A 22,818-nucleotide genomic window follows, 5' to 3' on the forward strand; every position below is an offset into this window, starting at 1 on the left:
CTGTAGGGAATCTAATCTAACTCCATCAAAAAGCAATCAGCTCACCTGCTTCTTATAAATTTTCAGCTGCTCTTCAAAGTGTGCGGCAAACTTGCTGGTGGTTTCCTCCTCTGCTGCACAAATCAAACCATTTCACATTACAAACAAAAACACACCCCAAGAACATTCAAAAAGTGAAAAGGCATTGCTCGCCTATCAACAAGAATCCAGCAAGATTTCCAAGTAATCCAAAAATCAACTTTTGAACCAACGTTTCCAACTGAACATGGGGCCTCAGGCAGAAACATCTCTTTGGAAGGATACCCCCAGCTTCTATCCCATGACCATGCTGGATCAGGTGCCAATTCGAAAGACCTCTCTTCGATTATCTGCTCATTATCCTGATAACCAATAATCAGCACGATTACAGGTTTGCCTCACTTGCAGCAGTTACTTGTCAGACAATGAGCCTGTAATACCGGTGTCTTTAATGGGGTTGTGAAAAGTAGAGCAGCAGCATGGGTAAAATTCTTGGGATAGATCACCTGACTCCTCAGTCACCAAAAGAGGCTTGGACCATAAGGGGAGGTATTATTGAGTTAGAATGATTTCTGTTTGGGCGGCACGGTGGCACAGTGGCTAGCACTGCTGCCTCACAGCGCCAGAGACCTGGGTTCAATTCCCGCTTCAGGCAACTGACTGTGTGGAGTTTGCACGTTCTCCCCGTGTCTGCGTGGGTTTCCTCCGGGTGCTCCGGTTTCCTCCCACAGTCCAAAGATGTGCAGGTTAGGTGAATTGGCCGAGCTAAATTGCCCGTAGTGTTAGGTGTAAGGGGTAAATGTAGGAGAATGGGGTCTGGGTGGGTTGTGCTTCGGCGGGTCAGTGTGGACTTGTTGGGCCGAAGGGCCTGTTTCCACACTGTAAGTAATCTAATCTAATCTAATCAATAAAATGGCTCTAAAAACACATTGCTGTGCATTAACATTACATGCATGCGCGCCTCTGTACATCTTTTCAAAAGCATCCCCTAGATAAACAGGTTTAAAACAGAATTTCAATTAAGCAGCATTCTAATAGCTGTTACAATGAAGTAAGTGGAGCAAAGCAAATATTGCAAATGGACAAGTGTGACATTCTCAGTTGCAATCTTTTCTCCCACCAAGGTTTGTGTATCCAGGCTGTAAGTAAATGAGATTTTAATATTAATATGGAGAGTTTTGTCACTGCTCAGTTAGGTGGTGCTTAGTGGGACAGTTCAGCTGACAACGCCATCTGTCCTGAATCTGTACATGTCCTAACAGCTGCTCAAACCAAACGGGCAAGCAATGGAAACAGCGGAGGCGTCTGTGGCCTGTAATATAGCAGCAGCTTTCTAGAGAGGACTAGCCTTCTGTTACTGCTCCCCAATGTCCTGTACCACAATTTGTTCAGAACATAAAACTGTTTCAGGTTTTCTTTGAAGCAGCTCAAATCAAACTCTGTTAAAGGTTTTTATGCCTCATTGGCCACCCAACTCAGTCTTAAAATAAATTGGCTAATATTTATTAGCACTCGAGACTTGACTTTTTATTACAGAACTGCATAGTACAGGACAAAGGTACAGGATCGCCCAATGCATTAACTCCAGCTGTGGGTTGATGGTTTAGGATTTGAAGGATAACTAGCTGCTCATCTCATTTACATGTGCTGGGCTTTTCACTCCATTGCCAATTTTTGACTCAGGAGTCTCAATGCTGACAGGTTTATCATGAGAAATGAGCAGTACCAAAGCCATATGGTGCTCATGATGTCGAATCAGCTGCTGTAGAACTGCCAACTTCAAAAGAATACTTCCTTAAGGGTATTTGGCTAACCAGCTAGACATACTAAACCAAACAGCATAACTAAAGAAAGGCATCAGCAAAACAAGTGGAAGGATTGGAAGTAATACTGTCTAACTCTGCATTTATGTAAGTAAAATCACTCTGAGAAAGGGTCAGGGATGACAGGGGAACAGTGATATCAGTGCACATTGAAAGGTCAAACTCAGCTAGCCAGTTGAGGACATAGACGTGGACAATGGATGGGGGCATGTGAGGTACATCATATTTATCAAAGTTTTTAATAGTTATCTTTCATGTGCTGTCCTTAATCGTCAGTGCACCATGAGGTGATGAAAAACAAACAGCATTTGAAAATTGTCTCAATGGAAACTGGCCAGGAGTTAAGAGCTCTATTTCCTGAGGTTGGGTGCAAATATTGGTTCAGAATAGCAAAGGAAGCTAGACAGAGATGGACAAATGGGCTAAAAGCAGGCAGTGTCAATTAACAAAATTTAGATAAAAGAAAAAGAGAGAGTAACTAGGAAAAAAAATTATTATATTCAGGATGGAAGTAGGTCACAGAATATTCAAGGTGGTAGATTACTTAAGATGCCATCAAAACACAAACTGAATTCTTCATTTTATCATGAGGTTAAAAATATAAAAATCATCAAGTAATAACTAGCTCAAAAAGCTTTAGCAATATCACGTAAAAGTACAACATGCAACACTGAACCATATTATTGAAAGGATTTTGAGCGTTTAGAGAAGATACCACATACTGTCTCTTGGATGCTTCCAGGTATAAGAAAATACAAATAGAAAAGACTTAGAAAATTGGGTTTTTCTTCACTAGAGGACAGATTCTGAGGAGATTCGATAGGATGGTAAAGTAAATGATAGTAGCCTGCTGAATTGCCATGGAGCCAATAAAATATAAAAGTAAATTCAGGATGAGAGCAAAACTGATTTGGAACGGAAGGGAAACTCCTCATATATACCCATTCGTGAAGAGATGAGAGTCATATTCACATATCAGTGAGCCTCTGGTGAAGCGTTGGTGTTCTTCCCCGCTTGCCATTTATCTGTCTCAGTTTGTTCTAGTCAGTGATATCATTTCCAGTTTTTTTTGAGAGCTTGGTAAATGGGGTCCAAATCAATATGTTTGTTAATGGCGTTCCTGTTTGAATGCCAGGCCTCTAGGAATTCCCGTGTGTGTCTTTGTTTAGCCTGTCCCAGGATGGATGTACTGTCCAGTCAAACTGGTGTCCCTCCTAGCCTGTATTAATGGATACCAGTGATGGCTGGTCAGGTGTTTTGGTGACTAGTTGGTGCTCATGTTTCCTGACCATCTGTCCAATGTAACATTTGTTGCGGTCCTTGCAGAAGACGACCCAACCCATTCCAACCACTACACCCAGGAATTCCTGAACAAAGACATCAAGGTAGAGGTCAACGAGGTCATGGTCTCCTTCGATGTGACGGCCCTATTTACATCAATAAACATCACCCTGACCAAAGAAACACTGGCCTCACTGCTAGGCGAATCAAGCACACAAACACCTGACAGCACCAACTCCATCAGCAAGGACAGCATCCTCAAAATAGTAGACCTGTGCCTCACAACCCACTTCACCTTCAATGACAAGATCTACAAACAAATCGATGGGATGCCTATGGGATCACCAATATCAGGACTCTTTGCAAAGCAGTTACACATGGGTTAGAATGAACAGCCCTTCCCATAATCCAGCCCAAGCTTTAGGTCCACTATGTGGATGACACCTTTGTCATCACAAAACGCAAATTAGAAGAAACCCAAACACAAACAACATCCTTACTGATGTAACCTCCACCAAAATGAGGAGAACAACAGACTCCACTTCCTAGACATCTCAGCAGAACAAAAAGCCAATGGAAAGCAGCAGACCAGCGTCTATAGGAAAGTGACACACACAGAAGCAATCATCCCAACACCCACAAACGGAGCTGCATTAGGACATTATTTAAACGAGCCACAACACACTGTAGCACCCAGGAACTATGAGAAGTCTAAGAAAAACACCTATACAATGTATTCAGCAACAACGGGAACCCGATAAGCGCAGTCCACCGATTTGTGCACAAACCGAAACCAGAAGACACAACACGCCCAGAGACTCCACCCATCCTGCCATACATGAAAGACATCCCGGAGATGACGACCAGACTACTCCGGCCCTTAGGCATCATGGTAGCCCACAAAGCTACCACCACACAAACAGGTCCTGATGAATTTAAAGGACCCCATACCAACAACCACCAGAATGGACGTCATATACAAAACACCCTGCAAGGACTGCAACAAACACTGCATTGGACAGCCGGGCAGGAAACTAGCCACCAGGATACATGAGCACCAACTAGCCACCAGAAGACACGACCATCTATCACTAGTATCCATACCCACAGACCAAGAGGGACACCTGCCCGACTGGAATAATGATCCTGGGACAGGCCAAAGAAAGACACTCACAGGAATTCCTCGAGGCCTGGCATTCTAACCGGAATGCCATGAACAAACATAGATTTGGACCCCATTTACCAACCCCTCAGAAACAATCGGAAATATCACCTACCAGAATAACCGAGACAGATAATTAGCAAGCGGGGCAGAACACCAAGGCTTCACTGGAGACTCTCTGATGACGCTACCCAGCATGGTGACAAAACGTTTGAAAACAAAGCTACCAGCTCAGCAAGCAAATTTACAAACTGACATTGCACGTATGTATTTTTCACATTCTCTCAGGGGACACTCTGGCAGTAGGAAACATATTTCCACTGATGGGTGAGTGCCGAACCAGAGGACACAGCTTAAAAATATGGGGTAGACCATTTAGGACAGAGCTCAGGAGAAACTTCTTCACCCAGAGAGTGGTGGCTGTGTGGAATGCTCTGCCACAGGGGGCAGTGGAGGCCCACTCTCTAGATTCATTTAAGGAGTTGGATAGAGCTCTCAAAGATAGTGGAATCAAGGGTTATGGAGATAAGGCAGGAACAGGATACTGATTAGGAATGATCAGCCATGATTATATTGAATGGCGGTGCAGGCTCGAACGGCTGAATGGCCTGCTCCTGCACCTATTGTCTATTGATGTGGGCACCACTGGCTAGGTCAGTATTTACTGCCCATCTCGAATTGCCTTCAAGAGGCTGATGCTGAGCTGCCTTCTTGTGGTGCAACAGTGCTGTTACTGAAACAGTTCTAGGATTTTGACCCAATGACACTGAAGAAATGGTGATAAACTGCTAAGTCAGGATGCTAAGCAGTTTGGAGTGGTGAGGGTTGTGTGCCCCTGTATCTGCTGCCCTTGTCCTAAAGTCATTGTGGATTTGCAAGATGCTGTCTAAGGCACCTTGTAGATGATATACAATGCTGCTACCAAGCATCAGTGGAGTGACTGGATGCTTGTGGATGTGATGTATTGAATGTGGTTGGAGCTGCATTCATTCAGAGAAGTGGAGATTACTCCACCATATTCTTGACTTGTGTCTTTTGATGATGGCAACGATTTGGGCAGTCTGGTGGAGAGTTAGCTATGACAGGATTCCTAGGCACTGACATGTTCTTGTAGCCATTGTATTTTTACAGAGGGTACAGTTTAATTTCTGGTGAGTGGTAACCTCCAAGATGTGGGTGGTTGAGGTGTGGGAATTCAGTTACAGAAACACTGAATGCCAAGGGGCACTGGTTAGATTGTCTCTTCTTGAAGATGGTCATTGCCTGGCCTGTATGGGTGCAAATGTTACTTGCCACTTGTTAACCCAAGGCTGGATATTTATCCAGGTCTTGCTGCAATCGAAAATGGACTACTTCAGTAACTGAGGAGTCACGAATGGTGCTGAACATTGTTTGCTGATTGCACATCCCCACTTCTGACCTTATGATGGACAGAAAGTCATTGAAGCAGCTGAAGATGCAAGGACACTACTGAGGAGCTCCTAGAGAGGTGCCCAAAGCTAAGATGACTGACCTCCAAGAACCACAACTATCTTCCGAAGGGCCAGGTATGACCCCAGTATAAAGCTCCCCATCCCAGAATCCTGCCTCCAGTTTAGCTACAGATCTTCGATACCACACTTCATCAAATGTGACTTTGATATCAAGAAACTCTTACTACACTTCTGGATTTCAGCTCTTGTGTCCATGTTTGAACCAAGGCTGGAGTAAGGTTAGGTGCCAACTGCTACAGATGATTCCTTCCATCACTTTACTGATCATCAAGAGTAGATTGCTTGTGTTTGTCAACTACAGCAGCCTCAGGACCGAATCCATGTCAGAATCTGAACAGTGTCAAATTCCAGGACAAGGTGCTGTGGGCTCTGAGCAGTTCAGCAGAAGGTAGCTGGGGGTTGAGTCAAGGCTGACATGGAGCATGGGATAGAGCAGACTATCCCATGCTCCATGTCAGCCTTGACTCAACCCCCAGCTACCTTCTGCTGAACTGCTCAGAGCCCACAGCACCTTGTCCTGGAATTTGACACTGTTCAGATTCTTGTTAGGCCAAATTATCCAGCCACGTTACTCACTTTTGACTTACTGGATGAAGAATGGAACACTGAGACATCTCCATTGGAAGGATGGATTGGAGACATTCTACCTGCATATGAAGCCAAGCTTTTCCCCCAGTTGGGGGAGGGGGAGGGGTGTTTAACAGAACGTGGGAAGAGTTTTAGTACATGTGATGAGAAGGACTTGCTTGTGTAAAAGGGTTACAGTGGTACAGAATGGTGGAAGTGAATGGCCTGTTCCATGTTGTCCCGTCAATACATTACTGTACCCTCTTCAGTGACAGCCAGTTGGAAGGAGCACGTTCAGAGGTCAAATCTTAATACTTGACAACATGAAAAAAAAAGTTATTACAAAGCAGGGGAACCATGCAAACCAGATAAATTCATCTAACACTAATCTGGTGAACCAAAGGCAGCTGGTAATGTCTTTTATTCCTAACTAACAATTAGCTGAATAAGGGATAGGGAAGTCAACAAGCTGCCTATGAAACACAAATGAAATAGTTAAAACTGAACACCAAAAAAAAGTAACAGGTACATTTGGTTTTATATCCATTGGAAACATTCCCTTCACGTTATATGGAGCTTATGTTACTCATCCTGCAATCTAGTTTATAAAACAAATAGGGTTCCATGAAACAGTTCTTCATCGCTTCAAGCGTCACTTACGTCTGTCCAGTCGCGGCCGAGGATTGTATCGATACCCAATCTGACTCCAAAACACTGGTACTGATCCCCGGGTAAGGACAAACGAGAGCGTGTGGCTGTGGACATGGATTAACTGCTCCGTCTCCACATAATTTGCCACATTCCCATTTTCATCCACACCACGCCGTTTATAACGCATACCTACAGAAATGCAAAAGATGATTGGTCAAAGGAATTAGCTGAGTTGTTTACATAACCCCAAGATGAAGAAATCCGGTCTGCGTTCTAAGCTGGACTGTACAACATCACTGCTGAAATGGCCTAGATAATAACAAGGAAGAATCAATAAAGAAGCTTCCAAAAATTGCAACGCAACCATTTTACACTGTCATACAGAAACTAGAACTCAGCATCTATCCTGCTAAACACGGTCAGAAACTAAATTAAGTGATGATTCGGAGATGCCGGTGTTGGACTGGGGTGTACAAAGTTAAAAATCACACAACAGCAGGTTATAGTCCAACAGGTTTAATTGGAAGCACACTAGCTTTCGCAGCGACGCTCCGAAAGCTAGTGTGCTTCCAATTAAACCTGTTGGACTATAACCTGGTGTTGTGATTTTTAGCTAAATTAAGTGACTAAGTGTTCTGACATACGTGGTATTGAATACTTATACCAGAGGAATCTTAGTTTTTAAATAATTTGGCATCCAGATCCCTCAGTGAAATTATTCTTTTATAGAAAGAATGGTTGTCTTGTGTCAGTGGTCCATCAACAGTTATTTTGAAACAATGCACCTATTTCAAAATCACACCTTAAACTATCTTTGTGGGTCTCTAATACTTGGTGTTAAAAGAAATACTTCCAAGAGCAAATGCTCAAATGTCAGTAATTGTGATGTGCACTGGCAGCAACAAACTCAAAATATTAAAGAATTAGTGAAACCAGCTCTGGAAGCCAAGCTCCCAGCAGTATCCCAGGCTAACATGACAACTGTGCTGCTGCTGCTTCCTGTTCTTGGAACTAGGGAAAAGAAAATCTATTTTAATTCCCACTTCCACCCTTCTCTCACTTTCACTTGGTTCACATCCAGCTAAAACAGTCATACTTGGAAAAGAACATTCTTATACTAGAGATCTACTTTGAAATATACGAGACAAGTCAGACTAGCAGATCAGTTACAAATTTTACTTTTTCTAAAAAACAAGTCATTGTGGGTTTGCTCAATCTTCCCTTCCTTATCCTGGGGACAGGCGGTCATTTAATATTTATTACAAACCCAACCACTAACACTTCCTCACACACTGCTTGCTGCAAGGACTCCATTCTGTTCTCCCAGTTTCTCCATCTGTTACACGTTCCAACAAGGCTTCATGATGCTTGTACTTCTGACAAGTCTCGGCATTTGAGATTTCTTCAAGCTGCATTATGTTCATCAACTTCAGAATGCGAACTCTTTCCATTTTTGTTTCTCACCGAGACAGTGCTGGTGCCTGGTTTCCATGGTTCTGCTTTCAGTAGAAGGTGTTCACTGGGCTGATGTGGGGAATGATGAGAGACTGTTCCAACTAAGACTAAATTCACTCAAGTTTAGAAGGATGAGATGGGATCGGACTAAATTCTATAGGCTGGACTGACAAGCAGGGAAACATCTTCCTTCTAATGACTTTAGAATCTGGGGACAAAGTCTCAGGATATGGGGTAGACAATTTCAGACCGAGATGAGGGAAACTTTTGCCACGTAAAAGGTAAGGCACCTGTGGAATTCTGCACCACAGAGCACTGTGGAGGCCAACTTAAGTATATTCAAGTAACTGGTAAGCAAATGTTTAGTGCTAGAGCCATCAGGTGGTATGAGGACAAAGTGGAATGCCCTCACAAACACCAACCTACATTCATAAACCTTTCAGAGGTGTAAGCTTCAACTTACAATCTGCTGATATATTAGAAATTCATCACAACCATCTAGATGATTAAACTAAATACTGAAGGGTGTATAAGGGTATAATTTGTTTCAAACACGCTGTGTAAGGATTTCATTTTGTTCAATGTGTGCACTGATTGTCAGTGGGTAAGTTGCAGAGCTAGAACTGGAAGATCGATCAGATTATTGGCCAATTCACACATAACAAACTGTCACCAAATGACTAATGGATCATGCGTCCCACAAATAACACTTTGCATGAACTACCACACTTTAGACAACGCTGCATTCACTCAAGCTCCATCTTCACCGATTCCTGAAGCAATAGTGGAAGCTACATTGAAGGTCATTGAAGGTTAATTAAGGAAGAAGTCTATTAATGTCAGGCTGCTATACTTCCCAATATAAAGCTAGGATTCTATACACAAGCTTCAATTAAGTTTCATCGTAACAGCTTAAACTGTCAAAGATCGAGATGGTCAAGTGTGAGGGCAATAATGGTAATAAGCAGCTTGGGCTCTTGCATTCGGTCGTTTACTATCATTACTACGGTTATATACTTTAAAACGGGCTACGTTTCCCTTAATGACCTTTCAAATTACTTTTTAGGTCCCGAGTTCATTAGTTCCTGGAGGCAGTCAGAGGTCATGAAGTTACACATTTGGGCGGTTGCTTTACCCAAAACACTACTCGGGTAGTGTCTCCCACCCATCCTCCTCCTCTCACCAAAAAAAGTTCTGTGTCAGTGGGTAAGGTGATAAGTGTTTTCTTTCATGTTGCATTTTGTCATTGGTCTATTTGGGAATTTGGAATAGTGGGAATGGAGGTTAGGGCAGTTCAATGTTCCTCCTGCAGTATGTGGGAGGTAAGGGTCACTCTAGTGTCCCTGCTGACTTCATTTGTGGGAAATGCGCCCAACTCCAGCTCCTCCAGAACCATGTTAGAGAACAAGAGCTGGAGCGGGATGAACTTCAGACCATTGAGGCAGTGGAGGGGGTTATCAAGAGGAGTTACAGGGAGAGTTACAGCTACGTGAAGGCAGCAGATGGGTTACCATTAGGAGTAGGAAAGGGAGCCAGCAGGCAGTGCAGGGATCTCCTCGGGTGGTTCCGCTCAACATAAAGTATATCATTTGGAATACTGTTGGCAAAGGGGGAGGGGTGGGGGGGGGAAAGAGGGTGGAAGATTACTTACCAGGGTAAGCAATGGGCTCAGGTCTCTGACACGGAGTCTGTCCCTGTTGCTCACAGGGGAAAGGGGAAGAGGAGCAGAGCTTTAGTCAATGGGGACTCCATCGTTAGGGGGGCAGACAGGAGGTTCTGTGGGAATAAGAGACACTCACGATTGGTGTGATGCCTCCCAGGTTCCAGGGTTCATGATGTCTCTGATCGTGTTTTCGGGATCCTTGAGGGGTAGAGAGCGCAGCCCCGAATTGTGGTTCACATGGGCACCAACGACATAGACGCCCACCTTTCTTCCTATTTAAGGCAGAGATTCAGGGAGCGAGGGTGGAAGCTTAGAGCTGGAACAAAAAGAGTTCTCTGGTTGTTGCCTGTCCCACGTGCTAGAGAAGCAAGGAACAGGGAGAGCACGGAGCTGAACACGTGGCTGCAGGGATGGTGCAGGAGGGAGGGTTTTGGATTCTTGTATAACTGGAGCTCTTTCTGGGGAAGGTGGGACCTCTACAAACAGGATGGTCTTCACCTGAACCAGAGGAGTACCAATATCCGGGGTGGGTGGGTAGATTTGCTAATGCTCTTCGGGGGGGGGGGGGGGGGGGGGGGGAGGAGTTTAAACTAATGCAGCAGGGGGATGGGAACCTGAATTGTAATTCCAGAGTACAGGAAGTTGAGGGTAGTGAGGTCAGGGATAGGTTTACAAGGTCGCAAGAGGGCACCAGCCACCAGGAAGTTGGTTTGAAATGCGTGTACTTGCCAAAGCCAGGAGCATCCGGAATAAGGTGGGTGAACTTGCAGCATGGGTTAGTACCTGGTATTTTGACGCTGTGGCCATTTCAGAGGCATGGCTAATGGAGGGACAGGAGTAGTTGTTGCAGATTCTGGGATTTAGCTGTTTCAGCAAGAACAGAGAAGATGGTAAAAGAGGCGGGGGTGTGGCACTGTTAATCAAGGGTAGTATTACAGCTGCTGAGATAGCGTTTGAGGACTCATCCACTGACGTAGTTTGGGCTGAGGCTAGAAACAGGAAATGAGAGGTCACCCTATTGGGAGTTTTCTATAGGCCTCCAAACTGGTCCAGGGATGTAGAGGAAAGGATAGCAAAGCAAAGAGGATTCTCGATAGGAGGAAGAGTAACAGGGTAGTTGTTATGGAGGACTTTAACTTCCCCAAAATTGACTGGGAATACTATAGTTCTAGTTTACCTGGGTCAGTTTTTGTTCAATGCATGAAGCAGGGTTTTCTGACACAGTATGTGGACAGGCCAACAAGCTACTCCTTGAGGCAGGGAGGTAGTTTTCAAGAGCGGGAGCCATGGTTTACTAAAGTTGTTGAAGCTCTTGTCAAGAGAAAGAAGAATGCTTATGTGAGGATGAGGTGTGAAGGCTCAGTTAGGGGACTCGAGAGGATAAGTTAGCCAGAAAAGATCTAAAGAGAGGGCTGAGAGGAGCCAGGAGGGAACATGAGAAGTTGCTGGTAGATAGGGTCAAGGAAAACCCTAAGGCCTTCGATAGATATATCAGGAATAAAATAATGACTCGAGTAAGATTGTGGCCAAAGATAGTAGTGGGAAGTTGTGTGGAATCTGAGGACATAGGGGAAGCATTTAATGAATACTTTTCGTCAGTATTCACATTGGCAAAGGGCAATGTTAGTGAGAATACGGAGATACCGGCTACAAGATTAAATGGGATTGAAGTTGACAAAGAGGAGGTTTTAGCAATTTTGGAAGATCTGAAAATAGATAAGACTCCTGAACCAGATGGGATTTATCCTTGGATTCTTTGGGAAGCTAGAAAAGAGATTGCAGAGCCTTTAGATTCAATCTTTATGTCATCATTGTCAATAGGAGTAGTGCCAGAGGACAGCAAATGTTGTTCCTTTGGTTAAGAAGGGGAGTCAGGACAACCCTGGTAATTATAGTCCAGTGAGCTTTACTTCAGTTGTGGGTAAGGTGTTCAAAAAGGTTAAAGAGATAGGATTTATCATCTGGAAAGGAATCATTTGATTAGGGATAGTCAGCACGGCTTTGTGAAGGGTAGGTCTTGCCTTATTAACCTTATTGAGTTCTTCGAGAAGGTGACAAAACAGGTGGATGAAGTTAAGGTGATTGATGGGGTGTATATGAAATTCAGTAAGTCATTTGCTAAGGTTCCATATGGTAGGCTATTGCACAAAATACCGAATTTTGTAATTGAAGGTGATTTAGCAGTTTGGATCAGAAATTGGCTAGCTGAAAGAAGAAAGGGTGGTGGTTGATGGGAAATGTTCATCCTGGAGCTCAGTTGCCAGTGGTGCCCCACAAGGATCTGTTTTGGGGCCACTGCTGTTTGTCATTTTTATAAATGATGTGGATGTGGGCGCAGAAGGATGGATTAGTAAATTTCCGGATGACACTAAAGGTAGGCAGAGTTGTGGATAGTGCTGAAGGATGTTGTGGGCTACAGAAGGACATAGATAAGCTGCAAAGCTGGGCTGAGAAGTGGCAAATGGAGTTTAATGTGGAAAAGTCTGGAGGTTGTTCACTTCAGAAGTCGTAACAAGAATGCAAAGCACTGGGCAAATGACAGTGCGAACAGAGATCTTGGTGTCCAGGTGCATAAATCCCTGAAGGTTGCAAACCAGGTTGATAGGGTTGTCAAGAAGGTATATGGTGTGTTGGCATTTATTGGTAGGGAGACCAAGTTTCAGAGCCACAAGGTCATCTTCAGCTGTACAAGACACTGGTAAGGCTGCACCTGGAGTATTGTGTACAGTTCTGGTCACCACATTGTAGGAAGAATGTGGAAGCTTTGGAAAGGGTTCACCGGAGATTTATTAGGATGTTGCCTGATATGGAAGGAAGGTCTTACGAGGAAAGGCTGAGGGACTTGACGCTATTTTTGTTGGAGAGAAGATTGAGAGATGACTTGAGATGTATAAGATAATCAGAGGGTTAGATAGGGCGGACAGTGACAGCCTTTTTCCTCGGATGGTGAAGACTAACACGAGGGGATGTAGCTTTGAATTGAGGAGCAATAGATGTAGGATAGATATCAGAGGTAGTTTCTTTACTCTGCAGTGGGGGGGGGTGGAATGCCCTCCCTGTACCAGTAATAGACTCGTCGACCTTCAGGGCATTGGTCATACATATGGATAATAATGGAACGGTGTAGGTTAGATGGGCATCAGATCATTTTTCACAGGTCGGTGCAGCATCGAGGGGCCTGTACCGTGCTGTATGTTCTCGGACAGTGACAGCATTTTTATGAAGCAGCTTGGGAGGTACCATGGGGTTTGCCGCATCAGTATAAAAGTTCTTAGCTCTGCACCATCCTTGCAGGGCACATGGCCATCAATGGCAGAGGCGGTACTTATTGCCCATCCTCAAATGCCCTAGCTGCTGGCAGGGAACTGCTGAGGTCACTAGTCTACAGTGGGACCCAACTCTCAATGGGACATCAGAGACAAAAGATAACTGATCTGAGTTTATACTGCACTTCTTAAATCACCAGACATCTTAATGCCCTTTACAGTCAACCAAGTATTTATGTTTCAAAGTGTTGGCATTGTGATGTTGGGAATGCAGTTAATTCGCCTCAGCAAACATTGTTAATTCAGGGATAAATATCAGCCAGGACACAAGGGATAACTCCCCTGCCCCTCTCAAAGTAGTGCCATGGAACTTTTTACATCAACCCAAGCACAGAGTGTCATCTGATCAACAGGCCCCTTGGATGCAGGGCACCGTGCTCCTTGATCCGGTCCTGCGACAGGGCTTTGTGCCCTCAGCCCTGGCTGCACAACAGGGCACCGGAACCCCAGCCCTGCACTGAAGAGTTAAGATGTGAAAAGCCAGCACAGGCCTTCCAGCAGCACCTTAAAATTACACCTTCCAATCGTTTCTGTTCCTCCACAAATATACAAACAGCATCAAGCCAATAAACAAAGCAGAGTACACGTGTTAATTATTTTTTGAAATTCAGTCACCATGTAAAAAGCTTTCCAGCGTCTACCAAGGCACTGTGTCAATTACTAATCTAAACTATTCCCAGCACACAAAGATAGAATTATCTTCTTACAAAAGAATGCTCAATTGCAACAAGTCACAAGGAGGTATCGAATTACAAAAATCAAAATGCTAGAAATCTAGAATAAAAACAAAGACTGGAAATATTCACGTTGGACTGCATCGGTGAAGAAAGAATCAGTCAACCTTGTAGAGGGAGGACCAGCACACTGCTGAAATATCAGAGCTCTAGTGTTACATTTCTCTCTACATAAATGCAGCCTGACCTGTAATCTACAAATGATATGAAAAGCAAAATAGAAATTTACATCTCAAAAGGAGTTCTCTTGGGTTTAATACCAGAGTTATTTGTTTGTACAATAATCAAGGACAAATAAGACTGTCCTGTTCACTTCCCTGAACCTAATCCACTTGCTGCAGGTTTTTTTTATAAAAGAAAGTTCTTCACTGCACGTGCATGTTTCTGGCTAGACCAGAGTTTATTGCCCATCTTTAAGTGCCCAGGAAAAGTCAGGAGTAAGCTGCCTTCCCTGAACCATTGCAACTCTGGGGGTGTAAGTACAATGAAGTATAAAGGAGGAATATTGTTCCAAGTCAGGACAGTGTGGGGATTGGAGGGGAACTTACAGGCGGTGGTGTGTCCATGCATCTTTTGCAAAGTGCTGTCAGAGGGGTCGTGGTGAGTTAATGCTGTGCATCTTGCAGATGGCACACACTGCTGCTACTGTGCGTCAGTAGTGAAGGGAGTAAATACTGAAGGCATGGGACGTTGTGCAAAAGGGCTGTTTTTGTTCATGGATGGTGTCAAGCTTTGAGTGCTGTTGGAATTGCACTCATCCCAACAAGTCGATGTTTGAGGGGTTTGGATTTTAACTACTTGGCAAAGACACAGACATTGAAGGGAGCAGACCCTGGAGCATTTCCACTGCAGTTTCAAATAAAATCTCTCAGACATGAATGCTGACAGACCAAATGCCTTAAGCTCTTCCAGACCGATCAAAACAGCTTCAATATAATTGTCAATACTGACAATCCCTGCTGCATAACTGTACACAACGAAGGTACAAAGATCCCAGACTCTGCTACATGAGAAGAGGTAGGGACAGAAACCGCCACATTCCTGATTCACAGCAACAGAGGAGTGTACCCATCAAAATGTAAATCTCCCAGTCTGCCATAAGGTCAAAATCCCATTCCCTGGAAACAGATGTCCTTTTAAACCGGACAGACAACATGGTCAATATGAACAAGCATATCTTTTAGTCAAATTCCATTTCTAAATTAAATAATTCCCTACTCCAGTCAAGGGAAATGGAGTTACTGGAAGATTTTATTTCAGATTTCAAGCAGTAGTGACTGTTGGTCTTCATCTTTTGTCTTAGCTGCTTTAAGAGAATTATTGGCTTCAAGTTGGAAAACAAATCCTGGGAAGCAAGGAGACTTTTGAAAGGAGAGCATTCTGACGGTCTTCCTTGGGTCTGTCTTCCAACAGCAGTGCTTTTAGACACCAGCAGCAAGGAGCAACCTCATATCACATACATGACAGATGTGCTCTGCAATCACATCACATTCTGAATGATTGCATGCTCACCAGCCAAGATGCATCAGCCTGGCTATGCATATGCAAAATAGCAAAACCACGGAGGTATACACAGATCGACAGCACCATCAGAAATACAAGAAAACAGTGCAATCAGTACACCAACCCATTCCAGGCCGCCATGGAAAAGCAGCTAACGAGTTATCATCGAAGATCGAAACTGAAAGTAAGCTATTTTCCCCCACTCTGCACAAATATATCTAGGTGACAGCTTCCCAGCCTCCAGCTCATTACAGTTAGAAATTAGGCAATTAAGGAAGGGAGGAACTTGAGAAAAACATAATCACAGTCAACCGGTATGGAGTACATCTTCAAGCTACAGATTGACAAGTGCCCAGGTCCTGATGGATTTTATCCACTGGCCTCAATAGAAATGGCTAGGGAGGTAACGGATCTGGTTTAACTTGCCAAACCTTTTGAGCCCAGTTCAGCTGGAAGATAGCTAGTGCAACCCCTTTATTTAAAATGGGAAGGAGACACGACACAGGAAACCACAGGCTAGTCAGCTTAAAGTGTTATAAGGAAAAAATTTAATAAATTATAGCAAGGCAGTCAAATAATTTCAGGTAAATCAGGCAGTCAACCTGGTTTTTTTTGAAAGTGAAATTACATTTGACCAATCTATGTCAGCACTTTGAGGAAGTAATATGTGCTGTGAGGATAAAGGGATGAATACTGCAGTTAAATTTTCAGAAGGCATTTCAAAGTGGCACATTAAAAGGTTATTTTAGAAAATAAAAGCTTATGGTTTAACATGTAAGCATCTTGGCATGGATAGATGACTGGCTAGTTAAGAGAAAACAGTTTAGGCATGAATTAATCTTCTGCAAGCTGGCATGATGTCACAGGGATCAAAACCAAGGCCTCAACTGCTTATAATATATAAAAATTACTTGGGTGAAGGGTCCAAAGGTATTGTTGTCAAATTTGTTGACATGGTGGCTCAGTGGCTAGTACTACAGCCTCACAGTGCCAGGGACCCGGGTTCGATTCCAGCTTGGGCAACTGTCTGCATGGAGTTTGCACATTCTCCCAGTGTCTGCGTGGGTTTCCTCCGGGTGCTCCGGTTTCCTCCCACAATACAAAGATGTGCAGGCCAGGTGAATTAGCCATGCTAAATTGCCCATAGTGTAAGGTGCATTAGTCAAAGGGAAATGGGTCTGGGTGGGTTACTCTTCAGAGGGTCGGTGTGGACTTGTTGGACCGAAGGGCCTGTTTCTACGCTGTAGGGAATCTAATCGAAACACAGACAGTAAGAGAGTTGTGAAGAGGACAGAAGGAGCCTGCAAAAGGACAGAGTTTACATGAGGAGGCAAAGAGCTGGCAAATGGTATATAATGCAAAATTTTCCATTCTGGCAGGAATAATACAGAATTATCTAAACAATGAGAGATTACAGAACTTTTAGACACAAAGGGATTTCCATGCCTGAGATGATTCACAAAAGCTTAGTGTGCAGGTACAGCTAGCAACTGGGAAAGCTAACAATGTTATCTTTTATTGCAAGGGGAATTGAATACCAAAGTAGGTAGCAATGCTTTGGTTAGACAGGGCACTGGTGATGCTACATCTGGAGTACCGTGACCACAACTAGTTGCCTTCTTTAAGTAAGGATGCATTGGAATGAATAAATGCATTGGAAGTAATTTAAATAAGGTTTACCAGGTTAACCTGTGAAATGGGTAGGTTGTCTTACACAGAAACGCTGGACAGGCTAGATCTGTATCTGCCAGAGTTTAGAACAGCAAGAGTGAAATTGATTGTAATGCAAAATCCTGTGTAGCCTTGTCAGGGTAAATGTTGAGAGGACGTTTCCTCTTTAGAGTGAATCTAGAACCGGGGTCACTATTTAAAATAATAGGTTTTCCGTTTTAAAGATTGGCAAGGTGACATTTTTCTCAGGAGGTGTGAACCTTTGGAACTCTTCCTGGTCAAAACAGAGTCCTTGAATATTTTTACGTCTGACGTGAATAGGTTCTCAGGAAGGAAAGGGGTAAAAGCTCATCAGGAATGTGGAATGAAGATTACAATCAGATGATTGATAATCTTATTAAATGAGGAGCAGCAATGAGGGGCCTACACGTGATCCTTGTTCTTATGTTATCAGAAACACAAGCAGTTTTCTTAGCAGACAACTTGGGAAAGTTGGCAAAACTTCTTCCATCCCCAAAGCAAGAGTTCGTGCCCTTGACTGACAGCCCCTCCTACCTGAATTAACCTCCTCAAACCTTTCTAACCAATATTAGTTGAGCTCAGTTTCAATTCAGATCACATGATTTTTGAGAGTAATGTCTCACCAAAAGCTAACTAATTGAGGTATCTTCCACATGGAAAAATGAAAAGCAGTTGAGCCCAACTGCACAACGTGGTGAGTGTCGAATGATGTTTATTATCCTGACACCGTCCAGACTGGAACAAAACCAGGAGATACAAGAATAGATAAATGCTTTGGTTTTGGTCTACGTTAGCTGTAGTTAACACGAAGAAAAGGAGCATGAAGACACCTGAAAACAATTGACTGAACCACGAGAACCAAAAAATATCTGCAGTAAACCAAGTAATAGAAAGCCAAAGAGTCCTCAAATGACTCTCACCAACACATTGTGCAGTAACAAGTTCAACATAGTTCAACTTCCACCATCTCTCTACAAAAGCAGCAGTTCACACCAAACAGTGACATGCGAAAATCTCACCAAATCTCCGACAATACCAACTAAATCCATGACCTCTACCACCTAGAATGACGTGGGCTACAGTTGCATAGGAACACCATCACTACCTGCAAGCCAAGACCAGGTCCACTGATGTGGACTGAGATCGTTGCTGCTTCAGTGTCACTGGGTCAAAATTTCTGGGACTCCATTTGGAAAAGCACTGCAGTTATACCTACAGCTAAAACCTAAATGAAAATGCAAACCTAAGTAAACAAATGGCTTTCATATACTCCTTGAACATATTCAGTTATTCCAGAACACTTCATAGGACAATTTCCAGGTGAACTCTGACACAGAGCTCTACAGAAGCCAGAAATCGTGACAAGGTCTTTTCCAAGGGGGAGGCTACAAGGAACAATTTATAGGTCTGTTCTGAGAAAACAAATCTGAAAACAGTGTACAGTGATCAATCCTTCATCAAACAGCTTGTAAAAGCATCAAAATGAAAACTTCTCAGAAGGGAGATGAACAAACTTTGCCTTTATCATAGAAATTAAACATTCTTGCTTTGGAAGATCCCAAAGTTAAAATATACCATGGTCAAACTGGACTGGGTGGAAAATGTAGAATAATTAGACTGAAATTTTACACGAATTGACTATCAAAGAGCAGCAAAACTGTATGTAGCACCCAGCACTTCATTTGCTTTGCTTAAGCACAAAGAGTGTTGAGCCTTTCGAATAAATCTCAAAAAGGGAAAGAATCAGGAAGTACAAGGATAGATAGAACAGCAATGGGTCTCGAAAGGCTTCCTCCAAAACAAATAGAAGGGAACAGTAGATGGTTATCAGTTGAGACCTTGAGCATCCTTCTACTCTTCACTGAACGTAACTATGTTTCAGTACCTGCTCTGTGTCGACTCCTCCTTGAAATAATTGCCACCAAAAATCTTGGGTGGATGTCATCCACACATTGCTCCTGTGATGGGCTTTCTGGGCTGCTCTTCTCATCATCTGAGGACTCATTATAATTGACAACCAGCTCTTCAATCTGCACAAACCCTTGGATGATTGGAACAATCCAGAAATCTGCATTGGGATCCTATCAGAAAAAAAATTTACACATTTAATCTGAAAACTACAGAGTCTTGCAAATATTTGAAGCCCCTTCTTTTAGAAGACTTAGAATTGGCTATAGGATTCTTCTGGGTCATCACTGCCACTCCCCATACAACCTGCAATACAATTGTACAAACGCCAACTCTGCAAAAAGGTGCAGAATCTCATCATTCTAAAGGGATGTCACTGATCCAATTGTGCTCAATTCAGGAGCAACTGAAACCCTTCAAAAATTTCAGCTGAAGTTTTGTCCACTCCATAGTGATGCAAAGTACATGTAACAAACAAGATGTGTCATGCCTGCACAGAATCAATTGGGAAACTACATTTTTAAGGCTTTCAAAAATAGGAATCCAATCAAACACTCCTTTTGAATATATATTGATGTGGTGAGAGGAATAAAAAAAAGACTTTGGGTGAAGTCGTAAAATGTAGATTTTGTCTGCTACATCACCCAGAGATTCCACTCTATTGGTCAACAGAACTAAATATGGGGCAAAGTGCATGACTGACAATGTGACATTGCCCATGATAACATCCAAGCTCATCTCCAGTTTGGCCTCCATGGCATTCATTAAACAGTCTGTTTTGGGACAGTGGTTTGACATACTAGTCTAAAAGCTAAATTTGCCATGTACCTAAACCCTAGACATTAGGGCCCTGTGGATTCCCACTGGAAAGAAAGTCTTTCAAATAAAACAAACACCCATTGACCACCAACATTTCCTTCCTGCCATGAACATTTTACATCTTCTTGCCCTTTTTCCTTGGATCCCGGGGATTTTACTTATCCCACACAGCAGAAGAATTGGATATGATCCAACATCTTGCAAGGATTGAAACAGACAATCGAACACACTACTCTCAACAGGAAGTCCATAACATTTTAAACAGAGTTCATCAGGTATGATCTTCCCTTAACGAATGATCCGGTCCTCGATTAGTCGACATCCTGTGTGACAAGTGATATGACCCTCAATTCTTTGCAATAATTTGCCATCACAGAGGTTAGTATGACTGGCCTATAAACAGTTTAACCCTTCCTGACTTTTTAAAAATACAGCCCATCAGCAGTCCAGAGAGGCTGAAAAATGACGGTCAGAGCTCTGTTAATACTATGTTTCGCCTGGGATACATGTCATTCGGGCCCAGCAATTAATTTGTTTTCAATTATGTCAGACCACTTAATAATGTCTGTCACTATACATTGCCCTGCCAATCTTTCAAACATAGCTACAATGTCTGCATAATCCACCTGGTTTGTTGCTCTAGTGCTGGTTCATCAAGGGTTGGGATGACAGCAATGCTCCAAAACTAACAACAACCAGATATATAGAGGAATGAAGACAAGCTGGTCATGTAATCGACATTCTCCAAAATGAATGAATTGAACTTTCACCTGCTGAAAATTTTACAACTACTAAACAAGACAGATATGACACTCTTCCATGGCTGCAGACACAAAGACAGTGCACAAAGCTGAGGTGCAACCTAAACAATGACCAAGCTTAGACTTATTTCAGTCCCATTGATCAACGTGGTTTAAAACTTCTAGAAAGTTTGCTGAATCACGACTGCAAGAATAATATTTGTTCCACCTAACACTGAAGAGTAACTAGATTGCCAATTACAGTAATACAGCAATCCACACCAGGCTAAGAATCAATGGTGCATTATAAAAGATAAGGCAGCTTTCTTCAGATGTTGGCCGACCTGCCCCTTGCAAACCTACCTTTCACAGAATGCATGTAATAATCTTGCTGTAATTTATATTGTAACATGGAACAGATTGCCAAAATACACAGCCAAGTAGTTGGTGTAGGAGGCAAATCACTTGGAAAACAACTAATTCTCAGGTCAGCATATGTAAATCAGTTATTTTTTCATACACTGCAGATTTTACATTTCTATCCTGTAATACATGAGGAAGCTGGAGACAGAACCATTAACAAATCCTTTTATCCAAAAGCCAGCTGACAGGGCACAGGCAAAACTTTGGAAAATAGTGACCTTGTGCTGAACCGAAGTAATCCTAAAACAGAGAAGGGAGCAAAGATAATTCGTGACAGCGACTTCATTTTAGCTTTGCAAATAAGAACAAACAGGTAGAGTTACTTTGTAAGCTAGCCTACAAAAGCTATTTTAGTAACTCAAGGTGCATGCAATGGGTAATACTGCAGGGACGAGGAAGCTCATCAAGTTAAATCCTCCCCGCCCTCACTAAAGAGGAGCTAACCTTCACTCTGCCGTTAAAAAAACCCCTCAGGTCTGAAGAAAGGCAGTTTATTTTCCCTCATTAGTTACTGCAAACTGAAGGTTTTATCGAAATGGTGGAGGCGAGTACGATTGCAACATTTAAGAGGCATTTGGAAGGGTATATGAATAGGAAGGGTTTGGAGGGATATGGGCCGGGTGTTGGCAGGTGGGACCAGATTGGGTTGGGATATCTGGTTGGCATGGACGAGTTGGACCAAAGTTTCTGTGCTGTATATCTCTATGACTCTGATTTAAAAGAAGTGAACCAGTCACCCTGTGCAGCCTACAAGTGAAGTAAAGTAATCTGGAGGAAGATGGATTGAGGAATGGTAGGTCTTGAAAGCCAAAAGGACCATCTCAGTGAACCCATAGACAAGGGCCATTGAACAGGTCTCCAAGTCCATGCAAATCCTTTCAGATCGAGTGGATCAGTTGAAAAGACAGAAGCGATGAGGAATTTGCAACAGCAACAGTATGTGATGGATGGCAGTCATAGGAAGGGGGGGAAAGTCTCAGACACAGTCACACAGATGGGTTAACTCCAGGAAGGGTAAGAGAGGCAGGCAGCTAGTGCAGAAGTCTTTTGTGGATATACCCATTTCAAACAGGTATGCTGTTTTGGAAAATGTAGGGGGTGATGGATTCTCAGGGAAACATAGCACGAACAGCCAAGTTTCTGGTATTGAGACTGGCTCTAATGCAACGAAGGGTACGTCGGCTTCCAAGAGATCAATAGTGTTAGGGGATTCTGTAGTCAGAGGTACAGACAGATGTTTCTGTGGCCAGCAGAAAAAAACCGGAATGGTATGTTGTTTCCCTGGTGCCAGGATCAAGGATGTCTCAGAGAGGGTGCAGAATGTTCTCACCAGGAGGTCATTGTCCATATTGGAACCAACGACATTGGAAGGGAAAAGGTTGTGACTCTGAAGGGACATTACAGAGGATGAGGCAGAAATTTAAAAAGGAGGTTCTCAAGGGTAGTAATATCTGGATTACTCCCAGTGCTACAAGCTAGTGAGGGCAGGAATAGGAGGATAGAGCAGATGAATGCATGGCTGAGGAGTTGGTGTATGGGAGAAGGATTCACATTTTTGAA

General features: G+C 43.2%; 1 protein-coding gene across 3 annotated transcripts in view; it reads right to left on the reverse strand.

Annotated features, from left to right (window-relative positions):
- The window catches only part of inpp5f (inositol polyphosphate-5-phosphatase F), a 200,664-nt gene that overhangs the window by 36,388 nt on the left and 141,458 nt on the right, over positions 1-22,818 (reverse strand). For 2 of the 3 annotated variants that reach the window (XM_043712704.1, XM_043712703.1), the window contains exons 7-9: positions 19,254-19,449; positions 7,005-7,184; positions 46-113 (exon numbers count right to left, since the gene is read on the reverse strand). In XM_043712704.1, coding sequence (XP_043568639.1) covers positions 46-113; positions 7,005-7,184; positions 19,254-19,449 — 444 coding nt within the window. The remainder of the gene's footprint in view (positions 1-45; positions 114-7,004; positions 7,185-19,253; positions 19,450-22,818) is intronic. The other variant, XM_043712705.1, reaches the window with a different exon arrangement.

The sequence above is a fragment of the Chiloscyllium plagiosum genome, chromosome 22 (genome assembly GCF_004010195.1).
Source record: "Chiloscyllium plagiosum isolate BGI_BamShark_2017 chromosome 22, ASM401019v2, whole genome shotgun sequence".
Taxonomy (NCBI): Eukaryota; Metazoa; Chordata; class Chondrichthyes; order Orectolobiformes; family Hemiscylliidae; genus Chiloscyllium; species Chiloscyllium plagiosum.